Here is a 24,198-nt window from a genome sequence, read left to right as displayed (position 1 = left end):
CATAAGAATTTTAACTTGTGAGACATTTGGGACAAACACTTGTTGATCAGCTGCTCTTAACTTCCTGTGGTACTTCCCTGCATGCATTGTGACGTCCTGTGTGTGTGTTTGTTTTGGGTGGGGGACTTCCTCTTTCAGGAAAAATCACAAGATTTATCATACTGTTCCCCATTATTTAATATGCTTCTTGTCATGCCCATCTTACTCTGACGCAATGGAACTGTGCTCACCACAAATCCTAATGGCCCCGCCATTTGTTTGTTATCCATGAAACAGGAAGTGGGAAGTAGTACACGCTTCACTTGTGACAGTTAGGTTTCGGCCGAGGTTTGTGCTCTACATTATGTTTTTGCTGAAACAACAAAGCTTAATGTGGCACAATACGTTTTACAAAGTACTGTACATTAAAAAAAAAAACAACAATATACTTTGCAATTGACTGGTACATTAGCACATCAGCCCCTCTGCAAGGTGGTTCTGGGTTTGAATCGGGTTTTCTAACGGTCCAAAAACATTCTAAACAGACCATGGGTGTGAATACAGCTGCTCGATCCTGGCAAAAATGTGAATCACAAGGTTTTTTTGCTTGGAATTGAGATCGGGACTGTCATGTTCATTTTTTTTTTCTTCACAAAACGTTTATTAAACAAATTAACTTAAAGAAAAGAGAACTCAAATGGTCATTCAAGTAGAGCGAGCAGCAGGAACTTTGCTTATTGCTATTGTTTCTGTTCAGCATAACAAAATAAAATAAATGTAACCTATTAGATTTGTTGCGGTTGTTCATGTCTGGTTTGCCTTGTACGGTTTTATACTGTACTTTGTGGTGGCATTAAAAAGGAACCTATTTTGCAAAACCAACCTATCTTACACGTTGGTACCAGTTTTTGTGTATTTGGGATCTGCATAAGTCCCGAGAATTTGAAATCAAACCAAATATGTATACATAAAACAATCTTGCCTTCCTTCATACTTCCTCCAATTTGTGATGTTTTCCCCACATGTGACGTCAGCGGATACCTTCATACATGGCAGAGATTTACGTCCGCCATTGTAGACCTACATTGTAGTCAATAAGTTCCCTATTTACCACCTCTACTTACAAAGCACTTCAGACTGTTTGTCGTCGTTTGGCTTGAATCCAAAATGACTCTGCAACACCAAATGAGAATCTTTTGACTCGTTTAGGTGATTCTCGCCATTACCATTAGGGAGCGTTATCCTTGACATTTTTACCAATAAAATAAACATGAATTGTTTTCTAAAAATGTATTTGGTATTCGTACAGGATTTTGTCACATGCAAGTTAAACTGAATTGCAATTTAAATACTTCAATGTTGTAAAATACATATTAGTACCGTATTTTTCGGAGTATAAGTCGCACCGGAGTATAAGTCGCACCTGCCGAAAATGCATAATAAAGAAGGAAAAAAACATAAGTCGCACTTTTTGGGGAAATTTATTTGATAAAACCCAACACCAAGAATAGACATTTGAAAGGCAATTTAAAATAAAGAATAGTGAACAACAGGCTGAATAAGTGTACGTTATATGACGCATAAATAACCAACTGAGGACGTGCCTGGTATGTTAACGTAACATATTATGGTAAGAGTCATTCAAATAACTATAACATATAGAACATGCTATACGTTTACCAAACAATCTGTCACTCCTAATCGCTAAATCCCATGAAATCTTATACGCCTAGTCTCTTACGTGAATGAGCTAAATAATATTATTTGATATTTTACGGTAATGTGTTAATTTCACACAAGTCGCTCCTGAGTATAAGTCGCACCCCCGGCCAAAATATATGAAAAAAACTTCGACTTATAGTCCGAAAAATACGGTACTTTTAATACTATAAAATACAACTCTCAACATATTGTCATGATTATCACAGCAAAATCAAAATAATTACATTACAGAGCAAATGCTCAAGAAAGCTATTTAGACTTAAACTTAGACACACTTTATTGATCCACAAGGGAAATTGTTCCACACAGTAGCTCAGTTTCAAAGGATGGAAAGGGTAAGGATGGAAAGGATAATGCAGGTATTAAGTAGACTAAACATGTACCATAGTAGCAATATAACATATGTAATATTTTATATTGCTACTATGGTACATGTGTACATGGTACATGGATACATACAGTATGTGTAATATAATATATTACATATACAGTATATAATATACTGATATCAGTATTTTACTGATATCCTTATTTTGTCAGTCAGGTTTCAGCGTGAAGCGCTTTTATTGTGAAGGCTGTAAGTGTGCTGTTGGTCTTTAAGGGGTCTTGACGACTATTGTGTTTTGAAGAAATAAAAAGCCTCCTGCTTACCGTCCTTTCTCACCATCTTTCAAACCCTTCAGGCACACTGTTGTTGTATCGTTGAAGTCCAGAGTTTCAAGATTTGTGAATCAACTCGCTCACCTTAACCGTGATTGGTGCAAAATGAGGACGTTTGCGTTATTGTGACTAGCGCTGCCGTTGACGTGTTAAGAGCGACACCAACATGTGAAAAACGGCGTGGGACTGTTAATGTGTCAGTAATATTGTTTTAGCTCTCAAACGAGCCACTGATAGACTTCTTTTTTCAGTCTGGTCGTTGGTGCAGGTGCCCATCCATAATTACCAGTGGGTTTTTCATCTATTTCGCCCACTTTCCTCTCCGGCATGTGGACAATAGTCCATGTTTAAAAATGGGATTGTTTACATGTGTGGATTGAGATCACGATCTTTTAACGATTAATCGTGCAGCCATATGTGTGAATGTGATTGACTGACAACCAGTCCAGGGTGTCTCCTGTTATCGATTGGATCATTTCCGATATTTATTTCTTTTCAAACCCATGTTGGTGCAGACAACATGCCGCATCTTGAATGTTATTACCAGTGTTGGGTTAGTTACTGAAAACCAGTAACTAGTTACCGTTACTAGTTACTTTATTTCAAAAGTAACTCAGTTACTAACTCAGTTACTTACACCAACAAGTAATGTGTTACTGTGAAAAGTAACTATTTAGTTACTTTTTTATTTTTTTATTTTTTATTTTTTTTGAGGCTCCCATTAATGTCCTTTTAGCCTTCATTTCAGTACTGTTATTGCACTGGAGAATAATACAATCTGTTGATCAACTTGACATGCATTTGCATCACTGAACTCTGCTAAGCAATGTGGTCTACATACAACACACAAAGACAAAGATATGTTTCAAAGGGCCAATTTATTTCAGGCCAGAACAAATTGACAAAACTATTTTAAATAGCTCCAACATAACATACACTACCGTTCAAAAGTTTGGGGTCACCCAAACAATTTTGTGGAATAGCCTTCATTTCTAAGAACAAGAATAGACTGTCGAGTTTCAGATGAAAGTTCTCTTTTTCTGGCCATTTTGAGCGTTTAATTGACCCCACAAATGTGATGCTCCAGAAACTCAATCTGCTCAAAGGAAGGTCAGTTTTGTAGCTTCTGTAACGAGCTAAACTGTTTTCAGATGTGTGAACATGATTGCACAAGGGTTTTCTAATCATCAATTAGCCTTCTGAGCCAATGAGCAAACACATTGTACCATTAGAACACTGGAGTGATAGTTGCTGGAAATGGGCCTCTATACACCTATGTAGATATTGCACCAAAAACCAGACATTTGCAGCTAGAATAGTCATTTACCACATTAGCAATGTATAGAGTGTATTTCTTTAAAGTTAATACTAGTTTAAAGTTATCTTCATTGAAAAGTACAGTGCTTTTCCTTAAAAAATAAGGACATTTCAATGTGACCCCAAACTTTTGAACGGTAGTGTACATAAGTAACAAACAGCATAATAACAATATAGCTGTAAAGCTGGCTTCACCCAAGGAAGGCACACATGACATACACAAAGCCTAACCAGGCATTTTTTTTTCTCTCAAGGAATTCGGAAATAAAATCATGTCTTCATGAGATCAACACTACGCATTTTCCCAGTTTTAGTTTAGCGATAAGGAAAGATTGGCCTGGCCCACTGGGATCGCTCTTTATGTTTGTGAACTTTATGGTCTATACATTTAGAGTGATGTGATAATCAAACACTCTATAAGTCTAGAATGAAATATAAGAGAATTGACAGAGTGTGTGTACCTTCAGTGATGAATGAGGAGCAGAGGCAGAGTTTTGAGTGTTTTCTTTAGCTCGCTTTCCATGTTTATGTACTCACTGTCCACTGTCCAGCTGCCTGAAAGCGAGTGACTCCACTGTAGAAATAGCCTGCATGTCTTCTAGCACATATAGCATATTCACCCCTATACGATATCCTACCCTAATACCCTACTGTGCAATATTACCCTTCGAGTGCAATACATCCGACACTGATTGTTATTTATTACTCCGGTACTCTTGTCTTGCTCTGTATATTGTACAGTATTTTGTATAGTGGTTTGTATATTGTACAGGATTGCTTATTATTTTTATTGGATAGTAGTCTGTTTATTTCAATTCTTAGTTGTTGTTTTTTTTCTCTATTACCTCTTGTATAATTTATTTTTATCCCATATTTGTTCCCACTACCGCACCTTAACTTGGAGTCCTTAATCTCGTTATATGCAAATATAATGACAATAAAGTCCATTCTATTCTATTCTTCTATACGCTGCAATGGCTCTATCAATGTTGTCCTGGCTGTCCTACCTGTAGCTCTGTTAAAAACCAGCCGCTGTTGGAGGTGTAGGTGAAGTGTGTCTCTCTTTACTAGCTTCGTCGAAGCATGTTGCTTTTGTAGCTGTTTCAGCAGATTTGAATTGCTGTTTTGGGAAGTAGATGGGATCTTTGATCCAAGACACAACTTACATTTAACTATAATGTTCTTTTCTTTGTGCTCGACAAAAGAAAAGTAGTGAGAATATCTCCATGTTAAGAAACACGGCTTCTGGCTCCGCCATGATGTAAACACAGGCACGCAATAGACTACTAGTTACCGCCGAAAATAACGGCGTTACGGTAACTCGTTACAAAGTAACCCAACATTGGTCATTACCGACCTGCCAACGCAGTGCACCTGTTACCAGATGACACCACTTGGGGGTGACATTACTGAAGAATGTAGAGGCTAAATAAACAACTCTTATTGTATTATTTTGAGTGGAATTAGTCTTGATTGGCCAACGAGTGATAAAATTGCTGAATAATGTACTTACAGCTGGTGGACAAAACACTCTTTGTACCGTCTTTGCTCCATTTTTCTATTGTCTTTCTCTTTGCACAGACGTAGCGGTCACAAACTTGTTTCGATTTTGTCTTGCTTTTTTTTCCATGCGGATACCTCACCTAAAAATAACTGCATGATACAGTGGTACCAATAGGGAAACTGGATCATATGCAAATTGGAGGAATGTTTCCAATAAGAACTAATGTAAATATAGTTAATCTGTTCCAGACACGAGGGCTGCACAATTTTGAGAAAAAACCTAATTGAAAAACTGCGATTGCTGTTTTGATATTTTATACATAAAAATGCATAAAACTGTGAAAATAAAGGGTGAAGGAAGACATTTTACGTTTAGACTGTCAATCAATATATTCCTGTCTCAAGGTGCCACATATTAGAACATCCATCCATCCATGTTCAACCCCTTGTCCCTCTCGGGGTCACGGGGGGTGCTGGAGCCTATCTCAGCTGCATTCGGGCGGAAAGCGGGGTACACCCTGCACAAGTCACCACCTCATCGCAGGGCCATATTAGAACAATATGAAATAATTTACTTTTAAAAATATTTTTGCTTTATGCACACAGACTCAGAGCTTTTGTCTACATAGGTCTTTCTCCCGGAAAAACACAAGTGATGACGTCACGACTATTGTCGACAAATATAATTGTCGGCGACAAATTTTATTGTCGACTAATCAGCCCTAGTACAAAATAAATGCATTCCCTAAATGAATGCATTACAAAGTGGTTGACAACTGCCAAATGTCTGAATGACACTTTCCAGATCCACACCAAATTATACTGATCTCTGCTTCAACAGTTAACTATTCCATACAGGTCAAAAGAAGCAAGTGGGTTAGGAACACATAATCACTCTTTCTTCTCTGCCGTCTTGTTCTGGTCTGAGTCACGTCTCAATTGGCGTCTTCCTGTTTACTCTCCATTTAGCCAATAGCATTCGAACCGGCAGCGGAAAGAGTCAATTGTGTGTCAAATAAATAAATAAATGATGTCTAGTCTCCACCACATCCCATGCACACGCACACAAACACAGTGTCGTTTACATCCCAAGGACGTACATGTTGACTTTGACACCATAAAAAGCTATTTCAGCCTGCGGCTGTACACTATTTTCATTCACGAGGGACCTGTTTTAAACACCATGTATGATCTATGAAAGTAAATAATATCAATGAACAATGCATGAAACAAAGACACCTCGGTGCACTGCAAAAAGTCAGTGTTCAAAAACAAGAAAAAAAAACACAATAATTAGGGGTATTTTATTTGAACTAAGCAAAATTATCTGCCAATAGAACAAGGAAATTCGGCTTGTCAAGACTTTCCAAAACAAGTAAAATTAGCTAACCTCAATTAAGCCAAAAATACCTTAAAATAAGTATATTCTCACTAATAACTTTTCTTGGTAGAAAAAAATATGAGACCTTTTTGCTCAATATGTTGAAAAATATTCTTAAATTAAGTAAATGCTAGTGCCATTATCTTGACATAATGATATGCGCTCGGCATCATGATTTGTTTTTTCATGCTTGAAGTAAGAAATGATTACTTAAAAAAATAAGTTTTATACTTGTGAGTGTTGATGACACAGCTTTGCATTGATTGATTGATTGATTGATTGAGACTTTTATTAGTAGGTTGCACAGTGAAGTACATATTCCGTACAATTGACCACTAAATGGTAACACCCGAATAAGTTTTTCAACTTGTTTAAGTCGGGGTCCACTTAAATTGATTCATGATACAGATATATACTATCATATATACTATCATCATAATACAGTCATCACACAAGATAATCACATTGAATTATTTACATTATTTACAATCAGGGGTGTGGAGGGGGGGGGGGGAAAGGATATGGACATCAAGTAGTGGACAGTTGATATTCTAGTTTCAAGCATGTTTTACTCTATATAGGTCATAAAATCTCAGCTACAAGCTGTAATATCTTACTGAGATCATTTAGGACCAAAACCCTTAAACAAGTAAAACACTCTAACATCAAATCTGCTTTGTGAGAAGAATTATATTATCAGACAGAAAATAAGCAAATATCACCCTTATTTGAGATATTTAATCTTACTTAGATTTCAGTTTTTGCAGTATGATAAGTGACGAGCGTCATATTTTTGCTGTTTGTAGCCATGCAGACAAGATTAGGCTTAATTCAATCTAATCCTAAAACCCCCCACCACAGAGTAAATGTGTTTTGCTATTTTGTTTGTCACGCCAGACTCGATCTGCTACAAAGTTAGGAAGTGAAGTGGGCTCCCTGACTGTTTCACACGGCTATTAAAACGGCGACCACACCTTGTGGCTTTTTCTTCCTGCTAAAGGCAGGGAATCGGTTACATAATGCAAACACGGATAATAGGCTTAGTTTTAATGAATCAATATCCTCGGGGTCACTTTCAAGTGCAACTTCTACCGCGCCTTTGTCCTCCCTTCACATTGCGTGTGTGTGCACAAGGTACCTTTTGAGGGTGACAAAAACAGAGCAAAATGTACACTGCAAAAACTGAAATCTAAGTAAGATTAAATATCTCAAATAAGGGTGATATTTGCTTATTTTCTGTCTAATAAGATAATTCTTCTCACTAAGCAGATTTTATGCCAGAGTGTTTTACTTGTTTTAAGTGTTTTGGTTCTAAATGATCTCAGTAAGATATTACAGCTTGTTGCTGAGATTTTATGACCTATATTGAGTAAAACATGCTTGAAACTAGAATATCAACTGTTGCAAAGCTGTGTCATCAACACTCACAAGTATAAAACTGCTTTTTTAAAGTAATAATTTCTTATTTCAAGCATGAAAAAAAAATCATTTTGACACAAATGTGTCTCATAATTAAAAAAGATGACAGCCAAATGGACTTTGCTGTTTTATTTTCAATGCAACAATAGAAAACACATACTCATATAGTAGTACAGTTGGCACAGTACAGTAAATAATATTAATATTTAAACATTTGACATTTCTAACAATTTTGAACAGAAATAGTTCATGCACATTCAGATAAATTCCTCAAAATTACAATTAAAAATTTTTTGGGCGGGGGCCGGGCTGTATTTATTGCACTAATTGACTGAAAGAGCACGCACTTGGCGCAATGATGTCATGTTGTCGATGGAAAAATGCATTTTAAGACCATATGATTTGCCTGAGCGGCTAGTAGACCCCGAGAGTAACAAGCGCTTGCCTTGTTGCCTTTCCATTAAGAACAATAAATTAGTTTTTAGTATAAGTTTGCTGGTTTCAAGAAATGTAATGCAGAGCGCATATCATTATGTCAAGATAATGGCACTAGCATTTACTTAATTTAAGAATATTTTTCAACATATTGAGCAAAAAGGTCTAACTTTTCTACCAAGAAAAGTGCACTTGTTATTAGTGAGAATATACTTATTTTAAGGTATTTTTGGGTTCTTTGAAGTTAGCTAATTTTACTTGTTTTGGAAAGTCTTGACAAGCCAATTTTTCTTGTTCTATTGACAGATAATTTTGCTTAGTTCAAATAAAATACCCCTCATTTTTGTATATTTTTTTTTCTTGTTTTTGAACACTGACTTTTTGCAGTGTAAGGATGTTAATTCGTGTGTGGCCCACCACTGATGCTCCCTGTGCAAAGACAGTGTGTAATGCGAAACTGGGGGCGGACCCTCTGAAGCGCCGCCTGCCCGGGGGATATTGTGTATGGAAGTGTGTGCCTGTGTGTGTGTGCGCACCGCCACTAGTGACAGCTCAGTGAGCGGCTTCGGTCCTCTGCTGTGCAGGAATGGACCGCCGGTGCCTGGACTTCCACTGGGACGTTCTCTGACAGCATGCGGCTGTGTGCGTACGTGCGTCTGAGCGGGGGGTCCGACAGGTACCAGCAATGACGGCGGTCAACCGAATATCTCAACTGTGCTTTGATATCACCAGGCTGTGGCTGCAGCTGAAGGTGATGACAGGTAGAGTGACTTCTCAAGTGTTGACCGTTGTGTGTTTGCAGGGATAGTTTCAGTCCGAAAAAGCACAGAAGTGGAGGTTTTTCTACCCCAAGTTTCACATGCAGGGTTGTAGCAAAATGTAGGCTCAATGCATACCTATGGAGATGTTTGTTTTATTTACGATGACTCAACCTTGGCAGAGGTCTGTGCACTTCTCACTGCCGTTATAATTCCTCCCATCAACAGAAGAGCTTATGTTATTGCCTATGTTTTTAACCACACAATTATGTAGAACCAATTACATTTAGTGTTAACTTCAGGGGTGTCTAATCTTTTAACCGCCGTTGTCCAAAGTGAAAATGTGTCGGCAGTTTTAAGTAGACAACTTTTACACTTTATACATACCGTATTTTTCGGACTGTAAGTCGCAGTTTTTTTTCATAGTTTGGCCGGGGGTGCGACTTATACTCAGGAGCGACTTATGTGTGAAATTATGAACACATTACCGTAAAATATCAAATAATATTATTTAGCTCATTCACGTAAGAGACTAGACGTATAAGATTTCATGGGATTTAGCCATTAGGAGTTAAAGATTGTTTGGTAAACGTATCAATCAATCAATCAATCAATGTTTATTTATATAGCCCTAAATCACAAGTGTCTCAAAGGGCTGTACAAGCCACAACGACATCCTCGGTACAGAGCCCACATACGGGCAAGGAAAACTCACCCCAGTGGGACGTCAATGTGAATGACTATGAGAAACCTTGGAGTGGACCGCACATGTGGGTAACCCCCCCCGCCCCCCCCTCTAGGGGAGACCAAAAGCAATGGATGTCGAGTGGGTCTGACATAATATTGTGAAAGTCCAACACATCAGCGAAAGTCCAGTCCATGGTGGGGCCAGCAGGAACCATCCCGAGCGGAGTATAGCATGTTCTATATGTTATAGTTATTTGAATGACTCTTACCATAAAATGTTACGTTAACATACCAGGCACGTTCTCAGTTGGTTATTTATGCCTCATATAACGTACACTTATTCAGCCTGTTGTTCACTATTCTTTATTTATTTTAAATTGTCTTTCAAATGTCTATTCTTGGTGTTGGGTTTTATCAAATCAATTTCCCCCAAAAATGCGACTTATACTCCAGTGTGACTTATATATGTTTTTTTCCTTCTTTATTATGCATTTTTGGCAGGTGTGACTTATACTCCGAAAAATACGGTACTTGTATTATTTTGTAGTGTGGAATGATAAAAGGGTTAATGAAGTCAAATGACTCAGAACAATGGTAGGTGTGACAAAAACAAACCTATTTATTATTAACCGTCTGGAATGGACTAATGCTGTCTTTAAATTAAAGTGCATTGGTAATCGTTGTTTTGGGGGTGATACCAAGTGGTCACAATAAGTCATAAATATAAGTTCATGACATAGTAGGTTTAATGATGCGGACACGTATGTTACTGGATACTTTGTCTGTAAGTAACATGCAATTATAGTATATGATACTTGTTTATATTGACAATTTTCTTGTTTTAGACTGCAATATTGTTTAATTAAGGACGCTTATCACGTATGTCTAGCTTTTGTGCTATTTTGTGCTTAGCTGTTGTTGTTAGTTCCTAGTACCCTATAGCCTACCATGTTTCCCTTTTTTTGTAAATGACTAAAATACAAGACAAGACGAAACGTGTGTGCTTATCGGAGGACATTCAAATGTTAACTGGCTGTGCTTTGCAAAAGTTAACGTGCTTCAGGACTGCTTGTATCGGACATTTTACATCTGAGCCAAAAAAAACCATACCGTATTTTTCGGACTATAAGTCGCAGTTTTTTTCATCGTTTGGCCGGGGGTGCGACTTATACTTAGGAGCGACTTATGTGTGAAATTATTAACACATTACCGTAAAATATCAAATAATATTATTTAGCTCATTCACGTAAGAGACTAGACGTATAAGATTTCATGGGATTTAGCGATTAGGAGTGACAGATTGTTTGGTAAACGTATAGCATGTTCTATATGTTATAGTTATTTGAATGACTCTTACCATAATATGTTACGTTAACATACCAGGCACGTTCTCAGTTGGTTATTTATGCCTCATATAGCGTACACTTATTCAGCCTGTTGTTCACTATTCTTTATTTATTTTAAATTGCCTTTCAAATGTCTATTCTTGGTGTTGGGTTTTATCAAATAAATTTCCCCCAAAAATGCGACTTATACTCCAGTGCGACTTATGTTTTTTTCCTTCTTTATTATGCATTTTCGGCCAGTGCGACTTATACTCCGGAGCGACTTATACTCCGAAAAATACGGTACTTGTATTATTTTGTAGTGTGGAATGATAAAAGGGTTAATGAAGTCAAATGACTCAGAACAATGGTAGGTGTGACAAAAACAAACCTATTTATTATTAACCATCTGGAATGGACTAATGCTGTATTTAAATTGAAGTGCGGTGGTAATCGTCATTTTGGGGGTGATACCAAGTGGTCACAATAAGTCATAAATATAAGTTCATGACATAGTAGGTTGAATTATGCGGACACGTATGTTACTGGATACTTTGTCTGTAAGTAACATGCAACTATAGTATATGATACTTGTTTATATTGACAATTTTCTTGTTTTAGACTGCAATATTGTTTAATTAAGGACGCTTATCACGTATGTCTAGCTTTTGTACTATTTTGTGCTTAGCTGTTGTTGTTAGTTCCTAGTACCCTGTAGCCTACCATGTTTCCCTTTTTTTGTAAATGACTAAAATACAAACCCAGACGAAACGTGTGTGCTTATCGGAGGACATTCAAATGTTAACTGGCTGTTCTTTGCAAAAGTAAACGTGCTTCAGGACTGCTTGTATCGGACATTTTACATTTGAACCAAAAAACCCCATACCGTATTTTTCGGACTATAAGTCGCATTTTTTTTAATAGTTTGGCCGGGGGTGCAACTTATACTCAGGAGCGACTTATGTGTGAAATTATTAACACATTACTGTAAAATATCAAATAATATTATTTAGCTCATTCACGTAAGAGACTAGACGTATAAGATTTCATGGGATTTAGCGATTAGGAGTGACAGATTGTTTGGTAAACGTATAGCATGTTCTATATGTTATAGTTATTTGAATGACTCTTACCATAATATGTTACGTTAACATACCAGGCACGTTCTCAGTTGGTTATTTATGCCTCATATAACGTACACTTATTCAGCCTGTTGTTCACTATTCTTTATTTTAAATTGCCTTTCAAATGTCTATTCTTGGTGTTGGGTTTTATCAAATCAATTTCCCCCAAAAATGCGACTTGTACTCCAGTGCGACTTGTATATGTTTTTTTCCTTCTTTATTAGGCATTTTCGGCCGGTGCGACTTATACTCCGGAAAATACGGTACTTGTTTTATTGTTGGACGTGTCGGACCAATATCGGATACCAACATCAGATCAGGAGACCCCTAATTTTAAGCATGGAAAACAAATAGCATAAATCGGTGGTTTGCAAACTGTGGTACAGGTACCATTAGTGGTTCGCCAAACAATCACTACATTTTTTTTATTTTTTGTCCCATATTCAAAAACAGTGCTACTGTTCAATCTGTGCGTAATATTACAATATACCTGCTAAAGAAAACCTCTGCCGTGTTTTAATGAATACTTAGGCCTACTACGCTACTGTATTTTAATGTCGGTCATTATGGTGGTACTTGGGTAGCCAAGTGTTTTTTTGAGGTGGTATTTGGTGAAAAAAGTTTTAGAACCACTTACTTAAAGGCCTACTGAAAGCCACTACTACCGACCACGCAGTCTGATAGTTTATATATCAATGATGAAATCTTAACATTATAACACATGCCAATACGGCCGGGTTAACTTATAAAGTGACATTTTAAATTTGCCGCTAAACTTCCGGTTCGAAACGCCTCTGAGGATGACGTATGCGCGTGACGTAGCCCGACGAACACGGGTATGCCTTCCACATTGAAGCCGGTACGAAAAAGCTCTGTTTTCATTTCATAATTCCACAGTATTCTGGACATCTGTGTTCGTGAATCTGTTTCAATCATGTTCATTGCATTATGGAGAAGGAAGCCAAGCAAGCAAAGAAGAAAGTTGTCGGTGCGAAATGGACGTATTTTTCGAACGTAGTCAGCCACAACAGTACACAGCCGGCGCTTCTTTGTTTACATTCCCGAAAGATGCAGTCAAGATGGAAGAACTCGGATAACAGAGACTCTAACCAGGAGGACTTTTGATTTGGATACACAGACGCCTGTAGAGAACTGGGACAACACAGACTCTTACCAGGATTACTTTGATTTGGATGACAAAGACGCAGACGTGCTACTGTGAGTATGCAGCTTTGGCTTTTTTTTGCGTATGTACGTAACTTTTTTAAAATATATAAGCTTTATGAACCTTGGGTTAGGTGAACGGTCTTTTGGGCTGAGTGATTGTGTGTGTTGATCATGTGTTTGAATTGTATTGGCGTGTTCTATGGAGCTAGGAGCTAGCAGAGGAGCTAGGAGCTAGCATAACACGTACCGTACCGTAAGTGCGCGTCACGTACGTAACTTTTTAAAAATATATAAGCTTTATGAACCTTGGGTTAGGTGAACGGTCTTTTGGGCTGAGTGATTGTGTGTGTTGATCGGGTGTTTGAATTGTATTGGCGTGTTCTATGGAGCTAGGAGCTAGCAGAGGAGCTAGGAGCTAGCATAACAAACACGCAGGTGTTATTATGCAGGATTAATTTGTGGCATATTAAATATAAGCCTGGTTGTGTTGTGGCTAATAGAGTATATATATGTCTTGTGTTTATTTACTGTTGTAGTCATTCCCAGCTGAATATCAGGTACCGTGAGTATGCAGCCTTGGCTGCTAAACATTCGATAACTTGACCGTATGTGCGCGTCACGTACGTAACTTTTTAAAAATATATAAGCTTTATGAACCTTGGGTTAGGTAAACGGTCTTTTGGGCTGAGTGATTGTGTGTGTTGATCAGGTGTTTGAATTGTATTGGCGTGTTCTATGGAGCTAGGAGCTAGCAGAGGAGCTAGGAGCTAGCATAACAAACACGCAGGTGTTTTTATGCAGGATTAATTTGTGGCATATTAAATATAAGCCTGGTTGTGTTGTGGCTAATAGAGTATATATATGTCTTGTGTTTATTTACTGTTGTAGTCATTCCCAGCTGAATATCAGGTCACCCCCGGCTCTCACAGCATCTTCCCTATCTGAATAGCTTCAACTCCCCACTAGTCCTTCACTTGCACTTTACTCATCCACAAATCTTTCATCCTCGCTCAAATTAATGGGGAAATTGTCGCTTTCTCGGTCCGAATCTCTCTCACTTCATGCGGCCATCATTGTAAACAATAGGGAACTTTGCGTATATGTTCAACTGACTACGTCACGCTACTTCCGGTAGGTGCAAGCCTTTTTTTTATCAGATACCAAAAGTTGCAATCTTTATCGTCGTTGTTCTATACTAAATCCTTTCAGCAAAAATATGGCAATATCGCGAAATGATCAAGTATGACACATAGAATAGATCTGCTATCCCCGTTTAAATAAAAAAAATTCATTTCAGTAGGCCTTTAAATGTAAAAAAAGTTCCCACGCTTAGTCAGGCTAAATTTGGCCCACAGGCCCAACTTTGAGCCCTCCTGATTTAGATAATGTTTCTAGGTTTGCTATCTTTATTATTGTTAAAAAAAGATGCAATTACACACTTTTTTTCCCCTTCAACTGGTTGTAGGTTGAGGACACTTGTAACGTGTCTTCACCACCTCCAGTACCAGATATATGTCATTATTGTTTGGCTATCTCCTCTGCTGTTCTCCATGCTGTACTAGCAACAATCCCTCTTACATCGCCTTCACATTTAGATAAGCAGCCCGCACACAATCTTTGTTGGAAAAATGGGTTAAACCCACAGAAAGAGGTCATGTTGCTCCATTAGAAATCATCTTCTTGACTCAGCTGATCACCGCACAAAATGTGTCACGAGGACGTGCGCAGCGGCGTATGCATGTGCGTCCATGGTGTTCATGGATAAGCTGAATGAAAGAACATGACCTCACTTTGTCATCGTCATTGATTTGTGTGTGTTTTGCCCCGAGACGTCTTGTGTTGAAAGCATCACTTTTCATCAACGTTGCATAATACAAGCCGTGCAGTTTGTCCTGAGGTTAACGGCGCATAGTAAAGCTGTTGTGTATGTCAACGACTCAAAATATGTTATTTTTTTTCAAACAAAAGATATAAAACCATCACCGTCGGCTAGCATGCTATCATTAGTGGTTTTATGAGAAATATTTGTTGGGTTGAGGTGCAGGCAGCATACCCCTTCCCATTCTAACTGTCCTGGATGAAATTATATTCTTTTTTCCAATCATTTTTGAACTTGCAAGCGTATTTCTTCTTCTTACTCGTTGTAGCCATGTCTCTTCTTCGTTCTTCTGCTTCGTCTCCTTTTTGTTGTGTGTGCAGTTGTGCACTGAGCTCCAAAAGCCGTAGATGTTATTGTAGCGTCCCGGAAGAGTTAGTGCTGCAAGGGGTTCTGGGTATTTGTTCTGTTGTGTTTACGTTGTGTTACGGTGCGGATGTTCTCCCGAAATGTGTTTGTCATTCTTGTTTGGTGTGGGTTGACAGTGTGGCGCATATTAGTAACAGTGTTAAAGTTGTTTATACGCTGACCCTCAGTATGACCTGTATGGCTGTTGAGCAAGCATGCCTTGCATTCACTTGTGTGTGTGTGTGAGCTTGAAAGTAACGTTATCATTAATCCAGTTAAAAGATCATACAACGTGTCAGCATTTCTTGACATCTTCGAGTAAAGACCATTGTATTATGTGACTGGGCCGGCACGCTGTTTATATGGAGGAAAAGCGGACGCCTGGACAGCATGCGGCTGTTAAGGGGTGAAGGTTTCAGGTGAGAGAGGACGCTAAAGGCAGTGCCTTTAAGGCACGCCCCCAATATTGTTGGCCGGGTGGATATCGGGAGAAATTCGGGAGAATGGTTACCCCGGGAGATTTTCAGAAGGGGCACTGAAATTCGAGAGTCTCCCGGGAAAATCGGGAGGGTTGGCAAGTATGTCCTATGCTCGTAAAACTAGAGATGTCTCGATCATGGTATCGGATCGGGGGCCGATATTTGCCTTTTTTTTAACTGTTAACTGTAAATAAGGGTGTCAAAAAAATGTATTTTCGAATTCATCGCGATTCTTATTTGTAACAATTTGTAATCGATGAAAGAAAAAAAATATAGATTTTTAATCAATGAAATGATAAATGGGTTATACTTGTATAGCGCTTTTCTACCTTCAAGGTACTCAAAGCGCTTTGACAGTATTTCCACATTCACCCATTCACACACTGATGGCGGGAGCTGCCATGCAAGGCGCTAACCAGCAGCCATCAGGAGCAAGGGTGAAGTGTCTTGCCCAAGGACACAATAAAAATGTTTTCATTTTTAGTTATTTTGTATTTACTTTTTTAATCTGTCCTGTACAGCCACTCATGTAAATCGTATTGCTGATGTAAATGATCATATCAGCTGTACATATTTACTTTAGAAAAGAAACTTCTCTAATTGCCTTATTTATTTGACTTCATTAAATGTTTGGGTATAGTTTTTTTTTAAGACAAAAGTTTTCTTTTAAGTAATCTACAAGTTGATTAGAGTTTTTTTTATATTGCTTTATGGAGGAATGTAGTTAATCATAAATCTGGCACACAATGACACGACGTGACTTCGACGCGGGCGCGGGAGGGTTCGAGACCGGGACGTTTCAGAGACTGTATAGGTTCAAGGTTCAAGGTTCAACTTTATTGTCCCCGCGGGGAAATTTGTCTTGGGCACAGTGCATCATTGCTTTCTTAACATACACAAAAACAACAGAACAAAAACACAAGCGCAGACACAACCACAACCAGACAACTAACATTTAAACATCAGAACATGGAGCTTGATAGACATAGGTGGCACTTTGATGTAGGCATAATATCTACAGTATGGAGATAAAGATAAAGTGCCAGTGTGCATTGCACTAGAGCTCATAGATAAAGTGCTATGTGCTAAAGTGCTTAGTACCGAAAATGATTAATTAGTATCGCGGTACTATACTAATATCGGTATACCGTACAACCCTAGTACACACTTTGCCAAATCATCAGCTGACGACAAGTAACATACTGTATGCGTGTGTGTGTGTCGTAATTGATGTGCTCAAAGCCGGAAGAGGGCAGAATATAATGCCTGCAGCACAGTCAAAAGGTAGCTCCCTCTAGGCAGCTGCCTATCCATAACAAAACATCAGCGTTAAGGGAGTGCGTGTGCAAGGAGAGTAAATGTAAACAACTTCTTCCTCCCATCGCTCTGTGCTTACATTCTTAAAACATTCTTGTTCATACTGCATTAATATATGTTCATTTTAAACTTTCATGCAGAGAGGGAAATCACAACTAAGTCAATTGACCAAAACTGTATTTATTAAACAGTTAAGCAGTGGCAGAAACATTCATGTCATTTCCAAAACAGAAAGTGCAAGATTGTGCGAAACATTTTAAAACAAGCTATTAGTGCACTTTTGTGCATGATGTCACTAAGATGACAAATCAAAACAACACTAAATTAAAGTGCACTTTTTGTACGGAACGCCACTACAATAGTTTAAAACAAATAAAGTGCACTTTTGTGCATGATGTCACTAAGATGACAAATCAAAACAACACTAAATTAAAGTGCACTTTTTGTACAGAACGCCACTACAATAGTTTAAAACAAATAAAGTGCACTTTTGTGCATGATGTCACAAGATATTTCAATAACTGCTAAATAAAAATGAGCTGCTTAATAGGAAATCAAATAGTGTATGTCCTTCGCTATGTGGTAGGTTCCTGCGGACGTTATCGCCTTCTGTTTTTGACGTTTTTTTCATACGGTGTTGATGTGGAAATGGAAGACGCCAGGCTCAATTGGGTCAGTGCTGGTTACTTTGGCATTTTGCCGGAGATGTTGACATGCGGAGTTTGAAGCCCTCCTCTTTTTCTAGCGGGTGACTTTTCAAATGATGCTACAAATTAGCAGTAATGCTACGATTTGTAGCAACGCTTTTGCCCCATACTTGACAAATTACGGTTGTCTGTTCAACATCTTCCCGCTTGAAGCCAAACCACCGCCAGACGATGGACTAGGGCTGTGCGATATGGCCTTTTTTAATATCTCGATATTTTTAGGCCATATCATGATACACGATATATATCGCGATATTTTGCCTTAGCCTTGAATGAACACTTGATGCGTACAATCACACCAGTATGATGATTCTATGTGTCTACATTAAAACATTCTTGTTCATACTGCATTAATATATGCTCATTTCAAACTTTCATTCAGAGAGTGAAATCACAACTAAGTCAATTGACCAAAACTGTATTTATTAAACAGTTAAGCAGTGGCACAAACATTCATGTCATTTCCAAAACAGAAAGTGCAAGATTGTGCGAAACATTTTAAAACAAGCTATTAGTGCACTTTTGTGCATGATGTCACTAAGATGACAAATCAAAACAACACTAAATTAAAGTGCACTTTTTGTACAGAACGCCACTACAATAGTTTAAAACAAATAAAGTGCACTTTTGTGCATGATGTCACACAAGATATTTCAATAACTGCTAAATAAAAATGAGCTGCTTAATAGGAAATCAAATAGTGTACGTCCTTCGCTATGTGGTAGGTTCCTGCGGACGTTATCGCCTTCTGTTTTTGACGTTTTTTTCATACGGTGTTGATGTGGAAATGGAAGACGCCAGGCTCAATTGGGTCAGTGCTGGTTACTTTGGCATTTTGTTGGTGTGGCACCGGCCGGAGATGTTGACATGCGGAGTTTGAAGCCCTCCTCTTTTTCTAGCGGGTGACTTTTCAAATGATGCTACAAATTAGCAGTAATGCTACGTTTTGTAGCAACGCTTTTGCCCCATACTTGACATATTACGGTTGTCTGTTCAACATCTTCCCGCTTGAAGCCAAACCACCGCCAGACGATGGACTAGGGCTGTGCGATATGGCCTTTTTTAATATCTCGATATTTTTAGGCCATATCATGATACACGATATATATCGCGATATTTTGCCTTAGCCTTGAATGAACACTTGATGCATACAATCACACCAGTATGATGATTCTATGTGTCTACATTAAAACATTCTTGTTCATACTGCATTAATATATGCTCATTTCAAACTTTCATTCAGAGAGTGAAATCACAACTAAGTCAATTTACCAAAACTGTATTTATTAAACAGTTATTAAGCAGTGGCACAAACATTCATGTCATTTCCAAAACAGAAAGTGCAAGATTGTGCGAAACATTTTAAAACAAGCTATTAGTGCACTTTTGTGCATGATGTCACTAAGATGACAAATCAAAACAACACTAAATTAAAGTGCACTTTTTGTACAGAACGCCACTACAATAGTTTAAAACAAATAAAGTGCACTTTTGTGCATGATGTCACACAAGATATTTCAATAACTGTCAAATAAAAATGAGCTGCATAATAAGAAATCAAATAGTGTACGTCCTTCGCTATGTGGTAGGTTACTGCGGACGTTATCTCCTTCTGTTGTTGACTATTTCTTTCCATACAGTGTTGATGTGGAAATGGAAGACACCAGGCTCAATTGGGTCAGTGCTGGTTGCTTCGGCATTTTGTTGGTGTGGCACCGGCCGGAGATGTTGACATGCGGAGTTTGAAGCCCTCCTTATTCTCTAGCGGGTGACTTTTCAAATGATGCTACAAATTAGTAGTGCTGCTACTTTTTGTAGCAACGCTTTTGCCGCATACTTGACATATTACGGTTGTCTGTTCAACATCTTCCCGCTTGAAGCCAAACCACCGCCAGACGATGGACTAGGGCCGGGCGATATGGCCTTTTTTTAATATCTTGATATTTTTAAGCCATATCACGATACACGATATATATTGCGATATTTTGCCTTAGCCTTGAATGAACACTTGATGCATATAATCACACCAGTATGATGATTCTATGTGTTTACATTAAAACATTCTTGTTCATACTGCATTAAAGGCCTACTGAAACCCACTACTACCGACCACGCAGTCTGATAGTTTATATATCAATGATGAAATCTTAACATTATAACACATGCCAATACGGCCGGGTTAACTTATAAAGTGACATTTTAAATTTGCCGCTAAACTTCCGGTTCGAAACGCCTCTGAGGATAACGTATGCGCGTGACGTAGCCCGACGAACACGGGTATGCCTTCCACATTGAAGCCAATATGAAAAAGCTCTGTTTTCATTTCATAATTCCACAGTATTCTGGACATCTGTGTTCGTGAATCTGTTTCAATCATGTTCATTGCATTATGGAGAAGGAAGCCAAGCAAGCAAAGAAGAAAGTTGTCGGTGCGAAATGGACGTATTTTTCGAACGTAGTCAGCCACAACAGTACACAGCCGGCGCTTCTTTGTTTACATTCCCGAAAGATGCAGTCAAGATGGAAGAACTCGGATAACAGAGACTCTAACCAGGAGGACTTTTGATTTGGATACACAGACGCCTGTAGAGAACTGGGACAACACAGACTCTTACCAGGATTACTTTGATTTGGATGACAAAGACGCAGACGTGCTACTGTGAGTATGCAGCTTTGGCTTTTTTTTGCGTATGTACGTAACTTTTTTAAAATATATAAGCTTTATGAACCTTGGGTTAGGTGAACGGTCTTTTGGGCTGAGTGATTGTGTGTGTTGATCATGTGTTTGAATTGTATTGGCGTGTTCTATGGAGCTAGGAGCTAGCAGAGGAGCTAGGAGCTAGCATAACACGTACCGTACCGTAAGTGCGCGTCACGTACGTAACTTTTTAAAAATATATAAGCTTTATGAACCTTGGGTTAGGTGAACGGTCTTTTGGGCTGAGTGATTGTGTGTGTTGATCGGGTGTTTGAATTGTATTGGCGTGTTCTATGGAGCTAGGAGCTAGCAGAGGAGCTAGGAGCTAGCATAACAAACACGCAGGTGTTATTATGCAGGATTAATTTGTGGCATATTAAATATAAGCCTGGTTGTGTTGTGGCTAATAGAGTATATATATGTCTTGTGTTTATTTACTGTTGTAGTCATTCCCAGCTGAATATCAGGTACCGTGAGTATGCAGCCTTGGCTGCTAAACATTCGATAACTTGACCGTATGTGCGCGTCACGTACGTAACTTTTTAAAAATATATAAGCTTTATGAACCTTGGGTTAGGTAAACGGTCTTTTGGGCTGAGTGATTGTGTGTGTTGATCAGGTGTTTGAATTGTATTGGCGTGTTCTATGGAGCTAGGAGCTAGCAGAGGAGCTAGGAGCTAGCATAACAAACACGCAGGTGTTTTTATGCAGGATTAATTTGTGGCATATTAAATATAAGCCTGGTTGTGTTGTGGCTAATAGAGTATATATATGTCTTGTGTTTATTTACTGTTGTAGTCATTCCCAGCTGAATATCAGGTCACCCCCGGCTCTCACAGCATCTTCCCTATCTGAATAGCTTCAACTCCCCACTAGTCCTTCACTTGCACTTTACTCATCCACAAATCTTTCATCCTCGCTCAAATTAATGGGGAAATTGTCGCTTTCTCGGTCCGAATCTCTCTCACTTCATGCGGCCATCATTGTAAACAATAGGGAACTTTGCGTATATGTTCAACTGACTACGTCACGCTACTTCCGGTAGGTGCAAGCCTTTTTTTTATCAGATACCAAAAGTTGCAATCTTTATCGTCGTTGTTCTATACTAAATCCTTTCAGCAAAAATATGGCAATATCGCGAAATGATCAAGTATGACACATAGAATAGATCTGCTATCCCCGTTTAAATAAAAAAAATTCATTTCAGTAGGCCTTTAATATATGCTCATTTCAAACTTTCATTCAGAGAGTGAAATCACAACTAAGTCAATTGACCAAAACTGTATTTATTAAACAGTTATTAAGCAGTGGCACAAACATTCATGTCATTTCAAAACAAAGTGCAAGATTGTGCGAAACATTTTAAAACAAGCTATTAGTGCACTTTTGTGCATGATGTCACTAAGATGACAAATCAAAACAACACTAAATTAAAGTGCACTTTTTGTACAGAACGCCACTACAATAGTTTAAAACAAATAAAGTGCCCTTTTGTGCATGATGTCACACAAGATATTTCAATAACTGCTAAATAAAAATGAGCTGCATAATAGGAAATCAAATAGTTTATGACCTTCGCTATGTGGTAGGTTACTGCGGACGTTATCGCCTTCTGTTTTTGACGTTTTTTTCATACGGTGTTGATGTGGAAATGGAAGACGCCAGGCTCAATTGGGTCAGTGCTGGTTACTTTGGCATTTTGTTGGTGTGGCACCGGCCGGAGATGTTGACATGCGGAGTTTGAAGCCCTCCTCTTTTTCTAGTGGGTGACTTTTCAAAGGATGCTACAAATTAGCAGTAATGCTACGTTTTGTAGCAACGCTTTTGCCCCATACTTGACATATTACGGTTGTCTGTTCAACATCTTCCCGCTTGAAGCCAAACCACCGCCAGACGATGGACTAGGGCTGTGCGATATGGCCTTTTTTAATATCTCGATATTTTTAGGCCATATCATGATACACAATATATATCGCGATATTTTGCCTTAGCCTTGAATGAACACTTGATGCATACAATCACACCAGTATGATGATTCTATGTGTCTACATTAAAACATTCTTGTTCATACTGCATTAATATATGCTCATTTCAAACTTTCATTCAGAGAGTGAAATCACAACTAAGTCAATTTACCAAAACTGTATTTATTAAACAGTTATTAAGCAGTGGCACAAACATTCATGTCATTTCAAAACAAAGTGCAAGATTGTGAGACACATTTTAAAACAAGCTATTAGTGCACTTTTGTGCATGATGTCACTAAGATGACAAATCAAAACAACACTAAATTAAAGTGCACTTTTTGTACAGAACGCCACTACAATAGTTTAAAACAAATAAAGTGCCCTTTTGTGCATAATGTCACACAAGATATTTCAATAACTGCTAAATAAAAATGAGCTGCATAATAGGAAATCAAATAGTTTATGACCTTCGCTATGTGGTAGGTTACTGCGGACGTTATCTCCTTCTGTTTTTGACGTTTTTTCATACGGTGTTGATGTGGAAATGGAAGACGCCAGGCTCAATTGGGTCAGTGCTGGTTGCTTCGGCATTTTGTTGGTGTGGCACCGGCCAGAGATGTTGACATGCGGAGTTTGAAGCCCTCCTTATTCTCTAGCGGGTGACTTTTCAAATGATGCTACAAATTAGCAGTGCTGCTACTTTTTGTAGCAACGCTTTTGCCGCATACTTGACATATTACGGTTGTCTGTTCAACATCTTCCCGCTTGAAGCCAAACCACTGCCAGACGATGTACCCCGTGCTGTTTTTCTTGGGAGTTAATTATTCTTTCCATTTACCAGATTCGCACCTTCTCTCTCTTGTATTACCACTCGCACCGCTCTGCTTGCACCACCTGCCACAGCTAACTTTATCCATGCCGCTACCTCTCTGCTTGGCAAGGGCGTATGACGTTGCACGCGCGACAGTATGTGACATATGTAAGAAGGTGCGCTTGTTTTATCTCTCCGTGCGAAGGAGGGACAAGAAAGAGTGAGACACGCCTGTAGTGTAATGCCCACAGCTAAAAGCAACTGCGTGAGAACGTATCCTCGAATACTCACCAAATAGACATTTTCTACATCGCACAGAGACAAACCCACAATACATCGAGTATATTCGATATATTGCCCAGCCCTAGTTCCAAGAAAAACAAAGATACTGTATCATAGTTTTTTTTTTAAGACATTCGTCTTGTGCACAGTTCTGACTTTCACACTCGGGTGCGCAACTTGCCTTCCCTCGGGCAACCGCTGACCTTTTTGATGGTGACCCACTCAACTTTAGCATA

General features: G+C 38.6%; 1 protein-coding gene across 4 annotated transcripts in view; it reads left to right on the top strand.

Moving 5' to 3' along the window:
- The window catches only part of mcf2la (mcf.2 cell line derived transforming sequence-like a), a 134,226-nt gene that overhangs the window by 23,314 nt on the left and 86,714 nt on the right, over positions 1 to 24,198 (top strand). Inside the window, exon 1 of one of the 4 annotated variants that reach the window (XM_062060976.1) lies at positions 8,987 to 9,177. The exons of the other annotated variants lie outside the window; for them this stretch is intronic. Coding sequence (XP_061916960.1) covers positions 9,102 to 9,177 — 76 coding nt within the window. The 5' untranslated portion in view covers positions 8,987 to 9,101. Of the gene's footprint in view, positions 1 to 8,986; positions 9,178 to 24,198 lie in introns of those variants that run through there. 4 annotated transcript variants of the gene reach the window in all.

Source organism: Entelurus aequoreus, linkage group LG01 (assembly GCF_033978785.1).
Source record: "Entelurus aequoreus isolate RoL-2023_Sb linkage group LG01, RoL_Eaeq_v1.1, whole genome shotgun sequence".
NCBI lineage: Eukaryota > Metazoa > Chordata > Actinopteri > Syngnathiformes > Syngnathidae > Entelurus > Entelurus aequoreus.
The sequence above is the reverse complement of the archived record's forward strand: the minus strand, read 5'-3'. Positions and strand labels throughout refer to the sequence as shown.